This window comes from Podarcis gaigeae, assembly GCF_964106915.1.
Source record: "Podarcis gaigeae genome assembly, chromosome: 10".
NCBI classification, from domain to species: Eukaryota; Metazoa; Chordata; class Lepidosauria; order Squamata; family Lacertidae; genus Podarcis; species Podarcis gaigeae.
Window position 1 is genome coordinate 13,606,886 of NC_139686.1, and position 18,552 is coordinate 13,625,437.

An 18,552-nucleotide genomic window follows, 5' to 3' on the forward strand; every position below is an offset into this window, starting at 1 on the left:
TGTTTGTCTTTTAATTATGTGTTTTAAAAATTGAATAAAAATTATTTTTTTAAAAAAAGGGTCTAAGCATGGTCATTGGTCTGATAAAGAAAGCTGCTCTGTGCTGGAGGGGAAATGGCTGGGCCCACTCTCTCACCTGGCTGGCACTAAGGAAGACAAAAGCCAGAGAGATGGGTGGGTGAGCTAGGCTAGAGGACGGCAGAAGGCAGAGAGGGAGAGCCATGCTTGATTTCTGCTAGAATCCAAGGCTGTGGCTATGGGAGAAGCCCAACCTTCTGGGATGTTAATGCTGTCAGTCCCTCCAGTGTAGGCTCAGGTTTTATAAATGTGCAAATAAACCATATATCCTAAAGACACACAACAATCTCCGCTGCCCCCCTCATTCTGAGGAACCCGAACCCTGCGCAAGAGCCTGGAACCCCTGGAATCTCGCACCGCTCAGAGATTGGGGTGGCATGCAACAATATGTACGTTGCTTGTTATCTGCAAGTTGGGAGGAGGTGTGCAATTAGTACAAGAATTTGTTCATTTCATCTAAAATTTAATTTTGGGGGGATGGAATCGAAGGCAGTATACAAGGGAATTTAAAAATGCAAATGAGTTATGAAAACCAAGCCAACAGTTATGGATAAAACCATTTAACCAGTTAAAAAATAGCATACTCTTAAAATGCCTGGGCAAATACAGTAAATCCAATACTGAAAAGGATGTGGTGTCAGCACCAAGCCAAAATGGCAGATAAACGTTCTGCTTTGGCGACTGCAACCTTGGTTTAAAGAGCCATTTGCCACTAACTTATAATATCTGAGTTTCTAACACTGGACTCCTCAGGGGACCTCGCACAGCAGCTTTATGGCAGAGGTTAAAAAGCCACAAACCAGTGGCTCAGAATTCCTGTGGTCCTGGAAATCAGATGATCACAAATCCCAGGCCACTGCCTGCTATAAAGCAGTATCCAGAGCGGCCGGCCTGCCCTGAGTCCTTGCTGGTTTTTGGAGGACCCAGGAGCTTAGGTCAGGGATGTTGCCTTGCATGCACAGAGGGACAGATGCAAAGCAGTTGCTGTTTTTACTTGGAATTCCAGCACCGTGTGGTGAAGACGGTGTCTCCTGCTGAATATCTCCTGCTGAAATATATCTCTTAACACCTGGGTCATGGGGCCTGTTTTCTGAAAACCTGTGTATTGGTTGTCCTCCTTTGGCATCAGCATCACTTGCTTTGGAATTGCTGGGGCACGTCGGTGGCGGCAGCAGCAGAGAGAACGAAGTGGCCAAACGAGACATTTCCACTCTTCTGAACCGGAAAACAGAGCCTCTAAGTGTCTCTTTTGTTGACCTGCTTGTCAGACCCGGCATTAATCCATTTGCTTAACAACTGCATTGTTTGCTAGTGTGACAACAGGGGCAAAAACAGCAACTATATTAAAGCTGCTCGCTGCATCCTGTTGGCCTATAAATCTCACTTCCTATATGCAGATAATTCTCTCTTTGTACCACTGAGCGACAAACAAGACACGCTCCTCCTCTCTTAACAATTCAGAACAAGAAACAAAAAAGGCAATAAGGACCAGGAGTCTTTTGTTGACACTAAGAGTGAACTCAGGTACAAGCTGCCTCTGAACATGCACAAGTGTTTGTGTGAAAGGATGCACACTTGTTGACTTGTGAAGCTCAGGCACACAGACAGCACACTTGTTGAATGTTTGTTGTTGTTTAGTTGTTTAGTTGCGTCCGACTCTTCATGACCTCATGGACCAGAGCACGCCAGGCACTCCTGTCTTCCACTGCCTCCCGCAGTTTGGACAGACTCATGTTTGTAGCTTCAAGAATACTGTTCCAACCATCTCGTCCTCTGTTGTCCCCTTCTCCTTGTGCCCTCCATCTTTCCCAGCATCAGGGTCTTTTCCAGGGAGTCTTCTCTTCTCATAAGGTGGCCAAAGTATTGGAGCCTCAGCTTCAGGATCTGTCCTTCCAGTGAGCACTCAGGGCTGATTTCCTACAGAATGGAGAGGTTTGATCTTCTTGCAGTCCATGGGACTCTCAAGAGTCTCCTCCAGCACCATAATTCAAAAGCATCCATTCTTTGGCAATCAGCCTTCTTTATGGTCCAGCTCTCACTTCCATACATCACAACTGGGAGCTGAATGTTACATGGAAACAACAGCCCATAGGAACATAAGGACACTGTCTTATTCTGAGGTTGGTGAGAGGAAGGGAGAAGAGAGGAAACAAGATTAATGCAGAGAGAAGATGGCTGTGGATGGCTACTAGCTGGAGACAGAAATGCTTCTCAGTACCAGCTGCTGGAAGTCACAAGAGGTGAGAGTGCTCTTGAGATCAGATCTTGCTTGTGAGCTTCCAACAGCCATCTGGATGGAGGCTGTGTGAACAGGATGCTAGACTGGACGAGCTACTGGCCTGACCCAGTGGATTTTTCTTACGTTCTTATGACTCCACCAGAACTGGTAGGGACAAACTACTTCTGTAGCATTCTTCTGCCTCCGAGCATGTTGACATGACCCCTTATTCATCGGTTGCCCTGTTTGGGCAACAACTATGTCATCACTTAATCGGCTGAGTTTGCTATTAGAAGGAAAGATACGATCGTCAATAACAACAAATGCAATGTTCGGAGCAGCTATCAGGGCAGATCTCCACCTTCCCCCCGTAAAGATTTGGGTTTATATTTAAAGATGAAGTTGCAGGCACAGTCCTACCACCATTAAAATTCCAGGGCAGCAAAACGTCTTGTACCCAGGAGTATTGTTTGCAATACACCTGTCAGAGGCAGGTGAGGGATGGATTTATGATCATTCCAGGCTTGGTGGTTCATGCAACCAGCCAAGCACACTAATCCATGGAGCGTGAAGTCAAACAAGAATGGCTGTGCAGAGATGCCGAGAGCCCGTCTTCGCGGACCAGACTGCTGTGTTTATTCTGCTAGAATGATCCTTCCAAAAAGAGTTAAATTTTTATTGCTGTGGGAGTGGAGGCCATAAACGAAATGGATTGGCTGTATTTATGTCTGCAATAACCCAACAGGAAGTTTGACTGGGTAGCTACTCCCTGCTCTGCCCTAGCACTAAAAGGGCCCCTGTTACAAAGGCATCTCTGCTCACAGAGAGCAAGTGTGTTTTGAAATAGGATAGGGCTAACTTCAGTCTCTCAAATAAACAAACCTAGAATCGTGGTGCACCAATGTGTTTTAAGAAGGCAATAAATCCTATGCATGTTTCTTTGGGAGTTGTGTTAGTGGGGCCTAGCTGCAGGTGAAAGCAGTGTTTTAAATTCGCCAGGCACATTTTGCACCTGGCTTTCGGCTACTTGTGACCAAGTGAAGATGACCGGGTGCCAGGATGCTGCCTGATGTCTCCACCATCTGGAGGTGCATACCTGGCGATCCTTGGATCTTGACAGCTTTCACACACAAGCAACTCATCCTGAAGAATTCTAACTGTAATATTTTATCTACACAATCAGAATGAATTTCAGGAACCAAAACGTCGTACTGAAAAATACGGCTTTCAAGCTGTCTGGCCCCAAAATGGCAACTAACCCTGGTTTAAGGAACCATTTGGTGCCTAGCTTATATGCCTGAGTTTCTAACACTGGTTCAGTGGGGCTTAGTTGCAGGTGAAATTTCCTAAGCAACCATGTTTGCCCATCTCCCTTTCGTAGTTAAGGGACAATTTGTTCTGTAATGCTCAGGGCCTTGGTGGATCAGACTGAGTTCAGCAAACAAGAACAGGAGCAACCAGTGGAAACTCCTTCAGCAATTTCCCCATCCCTCCACTGCCTCGCTCAGCATGACTCAGTGCTCAAGTCTGGGTGAGTTTTCTACAAGCCGCATCTATGGGGTTCACTGGAAAAATTATTCCTATGCGCCTGACTCGCATGGCGTAATGTACCCTGGGCACCAATGGAGAAACGGTACTAAATCAGGGGTGGGCAAACTGAGGCCTGTGATCCCATTTCATTTGACCTTTGACCCCATGTGGGTGACAAGGAGGAAGAGAGTAAAGTGGGGGATCACACCCGTTTCTAGCTCTGCCCCTACCCAGTTTCAGCTCCAGACCCACCTGCCATGCGGCCCCTGACAGATCATTCCAAGGCAATGTGGCCCTGGCAGAAAAAGGTCACCCTGAATCATCAGGTGCTCACTGGGGTTTCCCCCCTCAAATATCACACACCACAGCAGAAAAAGACTCAGCCCTGGCAGACCAGGCCACCATCTTCTACCCAAAGCACTATTTGATCTTGCATTTAAATTCTGTGTACGAACGGTAAGCATCAAAGGAAGGCAGCTCTGAGATTCTGGAACGTAGGGCATCAAATGCAGAAAGACATGGATGTGCTAAGATTTTTTAAATCAGCTAAGGCAAGCTCATGAAAACCTTTGATTATCCCCAAACACTGTTTTCGCTGGATTGATGTGGGAAAGGAGAAGGAGACGCACTTATCTTTCAGATAAGCAAAGCCAGTGCGTTTTCATTTTCAGCCGCATATGGCAATATTTGCCAAAGTCCTTCTAATGGAGGAAAGTCAATTTAACCTCTAATAAAAATAATGGCTTATTTAAGAGGATGAGCGCCCTGCGTTTTACTCCATCGCCTGGTTTCTTAATGGATACTTTTGCGAGACAAAGCAATTAATTCCAAGGAAACTGGGACTCGCTGGTCCTTGTATAACTGAGACAGCATTCTTGGATTTGCAAGGGCAGAGACTCAGCTGGGGTAGTCATGTAAATAAGACAACTGCTATCATTTCTGAGTAAGCAGTCATAATAAGAGAGAGAAACTGACTGCAATTTGACAGGCATGGTTTTAGCTTGTCATTTTTCATAATTGTGTGATTGTTTAATCTTGTCAGGAGGGTTCCAAATTTATTTTGTCAGCACCTCTGAATTTCTGGATGAGAGCAACGATGCGTGGCATTCATACAGCAGTTTTCCGAGGGCTCGGGGCCCTTTGATATACACTGGATGCTTTCAGACGAAACACTAAACCATGGCTTAGTGCTATGTCAACAATTCTAGCCTCCAGCCAGATTTTCATGCACCTCCTCTTCTTAAGTGCCCAGCAGGACTTCAGAAGCTGTTGCTTTTCGTTGATGGACAAACAACAGCTAATACAAAATGACCTTCCCCATCTTGATGCTCTCCAAACGTTCTGGACTACAACTCATGAGAGTTGTAGTTGCCAACCAAAGCATCTGTGCCTCATGTATGCAGAGGCAGCCATGGTTTTGAGACTCACGTCTCCAATGGTGGACTTTAAGGTTCAAGCACACACACAAAATCAAGTACAGTACATTCCCACAATCCTAAAATCTCCCCCACCTCTCCAAAAACCTAGCGTCTATCCTGCTGAAAATCCATTTGTGTACCTTGCATTTCATGCAACCCTGCATTCATAAGGAGAAACACGTGAAGCACAGCAACTAAGCTTATGGACACAGATCAGGGCTGGGGGATCCTGTAGTTCTCTAAATAGAATACTATAATCGTAAAATTGGAAGGGTCCCTGGCGGTCATCTAGCCCAACCCCCTGCAATGCAGGAATCTTTTGCCCACTGTGGGGCTCAAACCCACAACCCTGAGATTTAGAGTCCCATACTCTACCGACTGAGCGATCCCAAATGTTGTTGGACTCCAGCTCCCATCAGCCCCTATCAGCATGGTTAACGGTCAAGGATGATGGGAACTGGAGTCCAACAACACAGCCTCTCTGTCTCTGATATATATAGATAGCTGGTAGCATTTGGTGCCAGGGAATTAAGGTCTAGAACCCAGCATGCAGCAATATATTAAAAGCAAACTTCTCTTGGTATGATGTTCTCCCCAAAACTTCCAGAGGGAGGGCATTCTACATGGGTGCTTCAAATAGCAACGGCAAAAATGGGAGTAAAAGGTAAAGGTACCCCTGACAGTTAGGTCCAGTCGCAGACTCTGGGGTTGCGGCGCTCATCTCGCTCTATAGACCGAGGGAGCCGGCATTTGTCTGCAGACAACTTCCAGGTCATGTGGCCAGCGTGACTAAGCCGCTTCTGGCGAAACCAGAGCAGCGCACGGAAACGCCATTTACCTTCCCGCTGGAGCAGTACAGTGGTGCCTCGGGTTAAGTACTTAATTCGTTCCAGAGGTCCGTTCTTAACCTGAAACTGTTCTTAACCTGAAGCACCACTTTAGCTGATGGGGCCTCCCGGTGCTGCCACACACAATTTCTGTTCTCATCCTGAAGCAAAGTTCTTAACCCGAGGTACTATTTCTGGGTTAGCGGAGTCTGTAACCTGAAGCGTATGTAACCTGAAGTGTATGTAACCCGAGGTACCACTGTACCTATTTATCTACGTGCTTTTGGCAAGCCCAAGGCTCAGTGGTTTAAACCACAGCGCCACCCGCGTCCTAAAAATGGGAGTACTTTGCAGCAAAAATGGCAATCTCTCTCCCAAACACTTTCACATAGTTTTTCTTATCCCGTTATCTTGTTGGCAGGACATTCCATCACAGGTAACCCAAAGTGACTTCTGCATCGCTTAAAACTATTTCTTGGTACTGTTGGCACTGCACCCTGCTGTGACTGTACCGAAGTTGGTATTGCCACTACAAACACTAACTAACGATTCTCGCTTTCGATGACTTGCATAGATTAAAACCTGAGCCTGTTAGGACCGGCTATACCTGGGCATGCCTACATCCATTGGGTTGCTGACAAGAATGATTGCACCTTGTGAACTTCCATTGTTTCCATTCAGAGCGGAATCACAGATTATGTTCAGCCCCACGATTCTTCCACGATAATTTTCAAAAACTAAAAATGCATCTGCAATTTTAAGTGGAAGGACAGCGGACCGTGTACAAGGAAGCTGTTGCTCCCATTGAATAACTTCCCCTCTCTCCAAATATGTTCTATGGGTTCTTTGGGAGGGGGGGTTGGGGGTGAGGAAAGCACACAGGGTGCAGACAAGGAGAGGAAGCTGAACTGCACAGGCGGAAGTCCTTTTGCTCGCACAACGACCCTGTGAGGGAAATCAATCCAACCGAGAAGAGACGGCTGGGGAAAACAGTTTCTTCCATCCTTCCCCTCTTGTGGTGTTTTACTGCAGAATACCTGTATGCTTCCCCTGCCCATCCTTAATCAGATTACTAAACAATATTTCTGTCATAGCGCCTTTAATTATTTTTTTAAAAATCCTAGGCAGCGTGTACGATATTAACAAAAAACAAGAGAATAATAACTGGTCTGTAGAAAGGACCAGAGATGCTGTGTGTACTTTTGTAACCCAAGAAAATACCGTATTTTTCGCACCATAGGGTGCACCGGACCATAGGGCGCACCTAGTTTTTAGACGGGGAAATCAATAAAAAAAAAATCTCCCCCCCCCCCCAGCCCCAAAGAGCAGCGTACAGGCTGCGCACAACCTCTCCCTGCCGGAGGGGTTGCACGCGGCTATGGCACAAGCCAAGGCAGCGAGCGGGATGGATCATGCTCGCTGCTTTGGCTTCCTCTTTAGCCCCGCGTAATCTCTCCCTGCCGGGAGACGCTGCGCAGGGCTAAAGAAGCCATAGCCCCGTGCAGCCTCTCCCTGCCAGATGGGTTGTGTGCGGCTATGGCACAAGCCTGCATTCGCTCCATAGGACGCACACACATTTCCCCTCAATTTTTGGAGGGGAAAACTGCATCCAATAGAGGGAAAAATACGGTACTTAATAAAAACATTTTTAAAAGAGAGGAAATACAGCATGCAGTACAACTCCTGAGATCCATGCAAAATGCAGGAGGTGGGTGGGAATAATTGCTTAAAAAATGACACCAACGAAAAGCTGCTTTTTGTCTCCACTGGGGGAAAAGATACTGGGACTAGAATCTTTTCCTCGGGTAAATGCAATAGGAGGTGGTACTGCTCAGTAGAGAAAATCAATGGAAGAGGAAAGAATTTCTCTGTGGGAATCTTCCAAAGTGTAAGGGCATCAGGAGAGTCCTGCTGGAGCATATCAGAAAAGCTCATGTAGTCCAGCATCCTGTTCAGCTGAGGCAGAACACCACCTCAACCTCCATGAATTATAGCAAAAAACAAAAAATCACATAACATGCACTTCTGCCCTCATGGATGGATATGGAACCTGTGCCTTATGAGCAGATGCTGATTAATGTTAACTTTTAAGCTCACTTTGCAAATTGATTTATTCACAAAAATGCCACCCGCTTCACAATCTCATTTCACACAACTGACAAAGTTGAGCTTTAGTCTACGCACTGTTATTTCCTCTGCAAACTGACTGGTTTGCGCTTATGATAATACTTTTATTTCTCCTGCTGGTTTGCATTGCTTTCAACGTGCGTTATTTTACTTCCTTTAGAAATGTTTTCTTTTGAAATGTTTCTAAGATAATTTTGCTGTGCTAAATGTGCATTCTGTAGTTGTGACCTCTGTCACATTTTATTTTGATAATATTTTGGTTTCCAGTTAACTATGTTGCTTTGAATGTAGACTTCATATTTGACTTTCAGTTGTTTTATTCTAGATTGTTTTATTTGATGTCTTAATGTAGGTGGGAAACAGGCTTTGAGATTCGTTTCCCTAAAAATATATAAAGCGGTATAGAAATGAAATAAATAAAATAAAATACATTTATGCCAAGGGGTTTCCTATTCCTTTGAAGAAGAAGAAGAAGAAGAAGAAGAGTTTGGATTTGATATCCCGCCTTTCACTCCCCTTCAGGAGTCTCAAAGCAGCTAACATTCTCCTTTCCCTTCCTCCCCCACAACAAACACTCTGTGAGGTGAGTGGGGCTGAGAGACTTCAGAGAAGTGTGACTAGCCCAAGGTCACCCAGCAGCTGCATGTGGAGGAGTGGGGAATCGAACCCGGTTCACCAGATTACGAGTCCACCACTCTAACCACTACACCACACTGGCTCTTTGACTGGTAGAGATTAATAGAGCTATTCTTTGGGAACAATTTCTTCCATTCCCCATTTGCAGTGGATGAGGATCCTTTTAAAATATTGGAAGACTTTTGACTTTCAGATAACAAGTCCTCATAAACGGCAAATCAGGGAATAAGCCTGATCTGGTCTGGACTGCTTCAGATTCAATCACATCATGACCAAATGCTCTTTGAAGCAAACAACTATTTCCAGTGCTTGTTTTTGGTAAAAATAAAAAAAGGAGATGCCAGCATTTCATATCTTGATAAAAAGTGCCGTGGGTGCCAGCACAAAATGGATGCCAAGGGCAGCAAAAAAGAGATGTGATGGTACTCCCCGCAAAAAAACAACCTTGCCTTTCCCCCTGTATTTCCATGCTTCTAGAAAGCTAGCTGTTATGAAGCCACCTCTCTGATACACAAAGTTTTCTATGTGTATGAATATTATTGGGCTCCCTCCCCCCCCATTCCAATAAATGGCACATTCCATCATGCAAGCACCTACAACAATCTGTAATGGTACAAGTCCAGTCCTTTGGTTAGATAGGATATCACCTTGACACATCAGCTGAGCCTGACGAAGACTGCAGGCCAACTGAGCAGTGCTCAAATAATATATACCAGAAATAGGCAACGCAGTGTTCTCCAGATGTTGCCAGGCTCCAAACTCCCATTAGCCCAAGCCAGCCTGGTCAATGCATAAGAAAAACCAGGGTCCAATATTTGGACAGCACCAAGCTGGCTACCCCTGAATATATACTCATAGCAACTCCCAAATCTCTGGGGAACCAAGAAGCACTGTCCAACCACCAAGGGGTGGGGGCACTGTGTTAGCAGGCCTAGGGAGCCCCTAGGTTCTGTAGAAATGGCAACAAATAAAGAAAGCAAAAAGATAGGGAAACCAAACAACTGAAGGGAGAGTCGTAGCTCAGAGCCAGAACACTTGCTTTGCATGCAGAAGGTCCCGGGTTCAGACCCCAGCAGGGCCAAATAGACCCATGAGAGAGACACCTGTCTGAAACCCCAGAGGGCTGCTGCCAGTCAGTGCAGGCCACTGTAATAACAACAACAACAACAATAATTTATTTTTATGCCCCGCCCAACTGGGGCGGCTTCCCCAGCCACTCTGGGCGGCTTTCAACAAAATATTAAAATCCAGTAATGCATCAAACATTAAAAGCTTCCCTAAAAAGGGCTGCCTTCAGATGTCTTCTAAAAGTCTGGTAGTTGTTGTTCTCTTTGACATCTGGTGGGAGGGCGTTCCACAGGGCGGGTGTCACTACCAAGAAGGCCCTCTGCCTGGTTCCCTGTAACTTGGCTTCTCAGTGAGGGAACCACCAGAAGGCCCTTGGCACTGGATCCCAGTGTCCGGGCAAAGCGATGGGGGTGGAGACTCTCCTTCAGGTATACTGGACCGAGGCTGTTAAGGGCTTTAAAGGTCAGCACCAACACTTTGAATTGTGCTTGGAAACATACTGGGAGCCAATGTAGGTCTTTCAAGGCCTGGTCTCGGCGGCCGCTCCCAGTCACCAGTCTAGCTGCTGCATTCTGGACTAGTTGTAGTTTCTGGGTCACCTTCAAAGGTAGCGCCATGTAGAGCGCATTGCAGTAGTCCAAGCGGGAGATAAATAGAGCATGCACCACTCCAGCAAGACAGTCTGTAGGCAGGTAGGGTCTCAGCCTGTGTACCAGGTGGAGCTGGTAGACAGCTGCCCTGGACACAGAATTGACCTGCGCCTCCATGGATAGCTGTGAATCCAAAATGACTCCCAGGCTGCGCACCTGGTCCTTCAGGGGCACAGTTACCCCATTCAGGACCAGAGAGTCCTCCATACCCGCCCACCTCCTGTCCCCCCAAAACAGTACTTCTGTTCTACTGATCAACACAGCCTGATCCAAGGTGTGCTGCAACAGGAGCACTACTGCCATGCAAATATATGGAGGAAGAGTAAGAAATGGGTCCCCAAACACACATTTGGGTTAAAAGGTTGATGATACCTGGCGCAGACAATACAGAGCCAGATGGGCCCATGGCCTGACTGTATAGGACAGGTTGCCAAGTCCTATGAACGAGGACGCTAACCGACTGTGGAAGGAGTGCTGGGGGCGGGAAATGGAATGGAATAGTCTGGAAGAGGGCATGGCTGGCTGGAGCCCTGAACAGGAGTACTCCACGTGGCAACATTCTGCTGCAGGTCCGATTGGTCACTTCTGCATTCCGTACTTTGCATATGCGACGCTGCATGGTGGCCAGCCTTGCCCTAGCCTTTGGCAGCAGCCTGGCAGGATGAAATTCAACAGGAAAAGCTTTTTTTCCTGGATCTGAGAAGTTTGGGAGGAAAAGCTTCAGCAACTTATCAATGCCTCTCGGCCAGCTGTTAACGGCACAGGAGCACAGCCCTTAAGAAAAAGAAGGTGGCAACCTTTATTTTCTAGCTTGTGTGGCTGTCATCAGACGGCAGAAAGGATCCCAAAGTGAGTCTGGCTCAGGAGCTAGCTTTCTGCCTGCAAGGCCCATCTTGCCAGGGGCACGACACACAGCTCAAAGTTGCAGTGACACTCATGTGAATACAGACCCTTTCTCTGGTCTCTTACTTACAGGCTCACCCCCCCCCCCAATACTTCCTGGGGTTCAGCTGTTCACCAGGGTATAAAGTTACTGCCTCCTCCCTCCCCACCCCAAATACCCACAAACCATCCTGGAAGTTTAAAAGGTGCACATTAGCGGTTTAGATGAGAATTTCTTCCCCTTCCCTTCAACAGAGCAGAGGAAATGTGTGAAAGGAAACAGGATCTGGAACACATCTGTTACAGAAGCTCGGTTGCAGGAGAAGATTGAGTTGGGGGAGGCGGGAGAAAAGCGAAATACGTAACTCGCAGGGTCTCACGTCTGCGGAGTGGACAGCTCACATCTTCCCATTTACACGGAGGGTGCCCGTCAACAACCAGTGACTCTCCCGTTCCCCGGTGACCTGATTCGGAGCATGCAAATTGACTGCAGAGCTAAGATCTATAAATAAACTCCGGGGGCCCCACAAATCGCAGCATCCGACACAAATGCATATCTATCGCACACACAAACAAACTAAATCACACATATATACAATATAGCTCTTTCCAGAACAAGCCACAAAAATAAACCCTGGAACCCTCCAGTCCGAATTAGTCATTGCAATTGCCTGTTGTTTTTCTGCTGCTGTATTTGGAGGGGAAGCCACTGAACGTGCAAGATGCCTGGGGGAAAAAATGAATAAATGCAATTCGGGGTTTTAACCCTTAAACTCCCGCCACTTTTATTTTTAAGGAACCTTCGAAATCTTAACGAACTAATGCAAAAAAGGCATTCCTATAAATAAATTGCGGGTGGCTCCCCCGTTTCCTCAGAGCCTATACATTTTTCAGCACTGGCCCATATGGATACGACGGGGGAGCAAAGAAGCGCAATTGGAACCGGATCATCGGCCCAGAAGCTGCAATCGTTCTTTGCCTCCGGAGCCCGAAACGCGTGAGCTAGCTCCCGTGTGTGTGTTTCCAGACGTGGCCGGGGCTTCTAGACGCGCATCTCCCACCCTCCCGTGATGCAAAAGCAGCAGCTGCTGCGCACGATCGCTTCCTCCAAATCTTACCTTCATCGCGCTGGAGAAATGCAGCCCAATCCCCAAAATTTAAAGGTGGGCAGAGGAAAAGGTGCACGGCTTGCAGAGACGTGTGTGCGCTGGGGGGGTGCTTCTTTCCTTCTGACGTCTCCAAAAGATGCCGCTCCCGAAGCAGAGCTCTGCAAAGAAAGAAAGAAAATAGCCCAGCAAAGCGAGCGCCGGCGGGACACGTTGCAGCTCCGGCTTGCAAGCGAGAGTTTCTCCAGCAGCGGGCGGCGACGGCGGCTTTTTTCTACCCGCGCCGATTGCATCACAGGCAGGAAACGGCGCTCCCCGCAGCCGCCGCCAGGGGGCAGAGGAAGGGGAGGAGGAGCGGCAGATCCCCGCGGCGGCGCCGTCATCCCGGTTCTCCATCCGTGCATCTATATCCCCATCCTTGGAGGAAGGCGCAAGTCCAGCGCTTGCAAGGGACCAGGACGTGGGTCCTCGCGACAGCTTGCGCTTGCTTCTCATCCCGGCCCTATCTATGCATGCACTGCCCTAGGCAGCCGGTTTGGGGGGGGGGGCATGCTTTTGATTAAGCATCTGAAGGCAGCCCTGTTTAGGGAAGCTTTTAATATTTGGTGAATTGTTTAATATTATTTAATTTAATATCTAGTATTTTGCTGGAAGCCGCCCAGAGTTCTATTTATACCCCGTCCAGATGGGCAGGGTATAAATTACTATTACTATTACTATTACTATTACTATTACTATTACTATTATTATGTTATTGTTTATTATTATTGGGACGTGGATGGCGCTGTGGGTTAAACAACAGAGCTTAGGACTTGCCAATCAGAAGATCGGCGGTATGAATCCCCACAACGGAGTGAGCTCCCGTTGCTCGGTTCCTGCTCCTGCCAACCTAGCAGTTTGAAAGCACGTCAAAGTTCAAGTAGATAAATAGGTATCGCTCTGGCAGGAAGGTAAACGGCGTTTCCGTGCGCTGCTCCGGTTCGCCAGAAGCGGCTTAGTCATGCTGGCCACATGACCAGCAAGCTGTACGCTGGCTCCCTCAGCCAATAAAGCGAGATGAGCGCAGCAACCCCAGAGTCGGTCATGACTGGACCTAATGGTCAGGGGTCCCTTTACCTTTTACCTTGGGTTACAAACACTTCGGGTTACAGACTCCACTAACCCAGAAGTAGTACCTCGGGTTAAGAACTTTGCTTCAGGATGAGAACAGAAATCGGGCGGCGGCAGCGGGAGGCCCCATTAGCTAAAGAATGGTTTCAGGTTAAGAACGGACCTCTGGAACGAATTAAGTTCATAACCAGAGGTACCACTGTATTATTAGCAAGGGCAGGGGTGCAATTCCAAATCGAGGAGTTTCTAAGGAGGGAGGCTTCTTGGTGGTGGCTCCCACCATGATCTGTCAGGAATGCTTTCATGGAGATTCCTGCAGTCCAGGGGGGTTGGACTAGATGACCCTCAGGCCCCTTCCAACTCTATGATTCTGCAATTCTAGCATTCTATGGCTATGTGTCACTCTCCTCCAGTTTTTTTTGGGGGGGGCATACCATTAAAATTCCCTTAGTGTAAAAATGATTTTGGGTCACCCCTTTTCTGAACCTTTCCCCAGCTGTGCATCATCCTTTTCTGGGGTGAGGCGACACAGATATTCCCCAGGGCCGCCGCACCATCGATTTGTACAATGGCATTATTGGTAGATTTATCTTTTGTTCCTTTCCTAATGACCCCTATCCCCTAGGAATTAAATTTGCCTTCAACACAGCTGCTACACACTGAGCCAAGATCTTCAGATAGACTGCCTCCGAACTTGGAGGTTCTATTTAGCCAACATGGCTAACAGCCATTAACAGGGCTATCTTCCCCCATCCCCTTTCTTTCTGATTCAAGTCTTCCTGTGCACAGGAGAAAAGTACTAGCAGACTTGGGGTAACACCAAGATTTTCAGCTGCACAAAATTATAATAAACATAATAAACTTTAGGGCAATAATAGGGAAGCTTTGGCTGTCTGGTTATTGCTCCAGTCGAGCCCAGTGCCAGGGATGATGGGAATTAAAGTTCATGCAACATCCAGAGGGCCAAAGGTTTCCCTTCCTGGTTTTTAGGGGGTTTAAAAATTCAGCAACGAAACCGCTAGCCCATTTGCAAAGCTAAGTAGGGTCTGGCATGATTTCAAATGGGATGGGGGAACCGTGTGTTGAGATTCCTACATTACAGGGTGGGGTAATATACTGTCTACCTCTACAAAGTTTCCTTCCTGGTCAAGTCTCTACCAGTTCAGAACCATGGGCATGTATATGGAATTTAGATTTCCACCCCCCACCCCACCCCCCAAAAACATGCATCCAATTACACTTCTTGAATTCCATTTGCCAGTTTACCACCCATTCACTGAGTTTGGAAAGATCCTTTTGAAGATCAGTTCTGTTTTAATAATCCGGAACATTCAGCAAACTCAGCTGCCTCATGGCTCCCCTTCTAACCCGTAGTTATTTATGAATAAGTTTTAAAGCCCAAGTCCCTATATCAATCTTTTGGGGGAACCCCACTTTCTACAACCCTCCATTGGGATAACTATGAATTTATTCCTACTCTCTACTTTGTGTTGCTGATCCACAAAAGCACCTCTCCTTTCATTCCGTGACAGCTAAGCTTACTCAGGAGTCTAGGGCATTTCACTTTGTCAAAAGCTTTTTGAACACCGGCATCATAATACCTCCTCCTTATTTCACAGCAGTGCCATTTGGGTTCTGTTGCTGTTGGTCCTCACTCCCCGAGTTGCTTTTAGAGGCAGACATTCATGTATGCATGTATTATACTGTTTATTGCATTAATGTAACTTTTATCTTCCCAGACGTTTTCCTTTTGTTTTCAGCTGGAAATCGTTTCCATGTTTTACGCTGATGCACCTCCAGTTGCTTTTATCCTTTTTAAATTTTTATTGAAATTACACCGCTTCTTAAAATGATTGTACTAATTGCTTTTTAATGCTTTGCGTATACCACTTCCAAGAGATCAGGTGAGCTGGAAGAGAGGGTTGCAAGTTTTTAAAATAAAAATGAATCCAAAACCAGGCACAGCTCCAAAATGTCTCATCTGAATTCTGGACCACTGCTGCATTTGAACTGGTGCAAAATGCCATTTTGGCTGATCTGCGCAACAGCTGCTTGCAGCTTTGAACTCAACTCATCATCATAGCAATTCTCTCTCTCTCTCTCTCTCTCTCTCTCTCTCTCTCTCTCTTTTGGGAGGGGAGGGTGAATACGTGGTAGCCCTTACAGCACAGGAAGCCAACATGCAAGTTAAGTCTTTGCAAGATCAGAAGGTAGAGTGTGAGGGTTGCCATGGAAATGCTCAAATAATAACCTAGCAGTGACTGATGATGCTAGAATCCATTTGCCAACCAGCTTTCGCAAGGCTTTTAATAAAAAACAATCTAGAATCAACTTGCTAGGGACATTGGGCGGGGGCTCAGTTCACAAGACACCCACGTCCACACCCCAGTGCTAGTTCCAGGGCATCCTTTCAGGTTTCCGAGGGATACAGGTTAAATTCATTGCAAAGTTCAAAAAGTTTCCCCCTAGGCACCTTCAAGGTTAGATGGCAAAACATCCATATACAGTCGTACCTTGGGATAAGAACTTAATTCATTCTGGAGGTCTGCACTTAACCTGAAACTGTTCTTAACCAGAGGTACCACTTTAGCTAATGGGGCCTCCTGGTGCCGCCACACACAATTTCTGTTCTCATCCTGAAGCAAGGTTCTTAACCCGGGGTACTATTTCTGGGTTACTGGAGTCTGTAATCTGAAGCATCTGTAACTGAAGCGTCTGTAACCCGAGGTACCACTGTATTTATTTTAACAGTCCTTGTGGCGGTTGTGTCTCCGGACCAAAGTAATGCCTTTAGGAACATAAAGCTCTGAGGGATCATATCAAATGCTCCATCTAATGCAGCATTGGCCAACCAGATGCCTCCAACCCACAAGCAAAGCTTGAAGGTAATTCTTTAGACTGAGATAGACTGCCTCTGAACCTGGAGGTTCTATTTAGTCAACATGGTTAACAGCTATTAAGAGGGCTATCTTCCATCGTCCCTTCTTTCTGATTCAAGTCTTCCCAGGTAGAAAAGGAAAGTATCAGCGAACTCAGGATAATCCCAGGACTTCATAACATTTAGAGCAGCAGTGAAGAAACTCTGCCTCTCCAAATATTGCTGAACTCCTGTCCACCCCAGCGTCAGGGATGAGTTAATGTAGCATCTGGAGGTACAAAGGTTCCTGGTCCCTAACAGGGGGAAAAAATGCCAAAGTAGGAAGCCGTCTCCCACCCACCCACCCAGGGAGACTAGAGAGGGGCAAGGGATGCACACAGATACAAAAAGGGTCAGACAAGTATCCAGTTGTCTGGATAGGTCATTTCCAGGTTCATACTGAGGAGACCTATTTAGATATCGCCAGAGACAGAAGCGAGAGCTGTCCAAAGAAAGCAAAGGAGGAATCCAGGATTTTACTGTAGCTGGGAATAGATACAAGTATGCCCACACAAACACACCCTAAATTGCAAAGAGGTCATGCTCAGTGGGCACAAAATGCTAACTGTTGGGAGGAAATGGGGAGAGAGATAGAAAGGAGTGGCTGGAAGCCTGAACAGCAGTTCATCACTGCAACCTTTTGCTGCAGGTAAAGGTAGAGGGACCCCTGACCATTAGGTCCAGTCGTGGCTGACTCTGGGGTTGCGGCGCTCATCTTGCTTTATTGGCTGAGGGAGCCCGGCGTACAGCTTCCGGGTCATGGGGCCAGCATGACTAAGCCACTTCTGGAGAACCAGAGCAGCGCACGGAAACGCCATTTACTTTCCCGCCAGAGCGGTACCTATTTATCTACTTGCACTTTGACGTGCTTTTGAACTGCTAGGTTGGCAGAAGCAGGGACCGAGCAACGGGAGCTCACCCCGTCGCGGGGATTCAAACCACGACTTTCTGACCGGCAAGTCCTAGGCTCTGTGGTTTAACCTACAGCGCCACTTTAATTAATTTGTCTCAGATCCCTCTAAAAGCTACCTAAGCCTGCAAGTAGCCTCCCACCAGAGCTGGTGGCAGCAAATTGCATAACCATTTGTGTGTTACTTCTTACATTTACATACCACATTTTTCTTTCAAAGAGCTCCAGGTGGGGCACATGGTTCTCCTCCATTTCATCCTCACAACAACCCTGTGAGGTAGGTTAGGCTGAGACAGGGTGACTGGCCCAAGGTCACCCAGTGAGCTTCATGGCTGGGTGGGGATTCGAACCCTGGCTTCCCAGGTCCTAGTCCAGCACTCTAACCATTATTCCAGAGGTCCTTCCTTTTTATGTGTCCCGGGTAACCCCCAAGAAGAATTATCCATCCATCTGTAGTATGTACGTTAACTTGATGTTACAAGCCTCTTATTGTGTTCCCCCTCCCACACACAAACTCACCTGTTTGCTGTTGCAAGTTAGGAAGGATTCAACTCTCTCTGCATTAAGGTACGATACATTTCGGTATGTATGATTACAGCGTTGTTCTCTTTGATGTTTGTGCATGCTACTGACCACACTATTTTCAAAGGGGTCTCACCACAAAACTTAGTAGGTATGTTTACAACTGGGCTTCAAAATAACGAGACCCCCAGACAACCGATTCTTAAGGCAGCTGCATGCATGCCAAAACTCTCTTTTGTCTACTTCAGGGATGGCCTGAAAGTCGATATAAAATGAAATGGTACTTTGGGTTTGATTTGTTGCGCAGCAAATGCTTGCTGTCAGCCTTGCCAGCCGCCAGCAAATCTGCATCAGTTCAAGAGCTGCTTTAGGAAACCTAATAAATTATCCTGAGGCAGCTGCCACAGTAGCAGGAGGGTCTCTTGCAGAGGGGACCTCCGCCAAAAGAAAGCTTTACTATTAGGAAAGATAAATGGAAGAGTATGTCTGGCTGCTTTTAGATAAGCTCTTTGCAGGATCATTGACCAGATTAATCCTGCCTATTCTAAAAACC

The 18,552-nt window shown here is 46.9% G+C and overlaps 1 protein-coding gene across 2 annotated transcripts in view; it reads right to left on the minus strand.

Annotated features, from left to right (window-relative positions):
* The window catches only part of BCAT1 (branched chain amino acid transaminase 1), a 73,500-nt gene extending 60,666 nt beyond the window's left edge, over positions 1-12,834 (minus strand). Inside the window, exon 1 of one of the 2 annotated variants that reach the window (XM_083700765.1) lies at positions 12,553-12,834. In XM_083700765.1, coding sequence (XP_083556891.1) covers positions 12,553-12,558 — 6 coding nt within the window. In that variant the 5' untranslated portion in view covers positions 12,559-12,834. The remainder of the gene's footprint in view (positions 1-12,552) is intronic. The other variant, XM_083700766.1, reaches the window with a different exon arrangement.
* Positions 12,835-18,552: the final 5,718 nt, after the last annotated feature.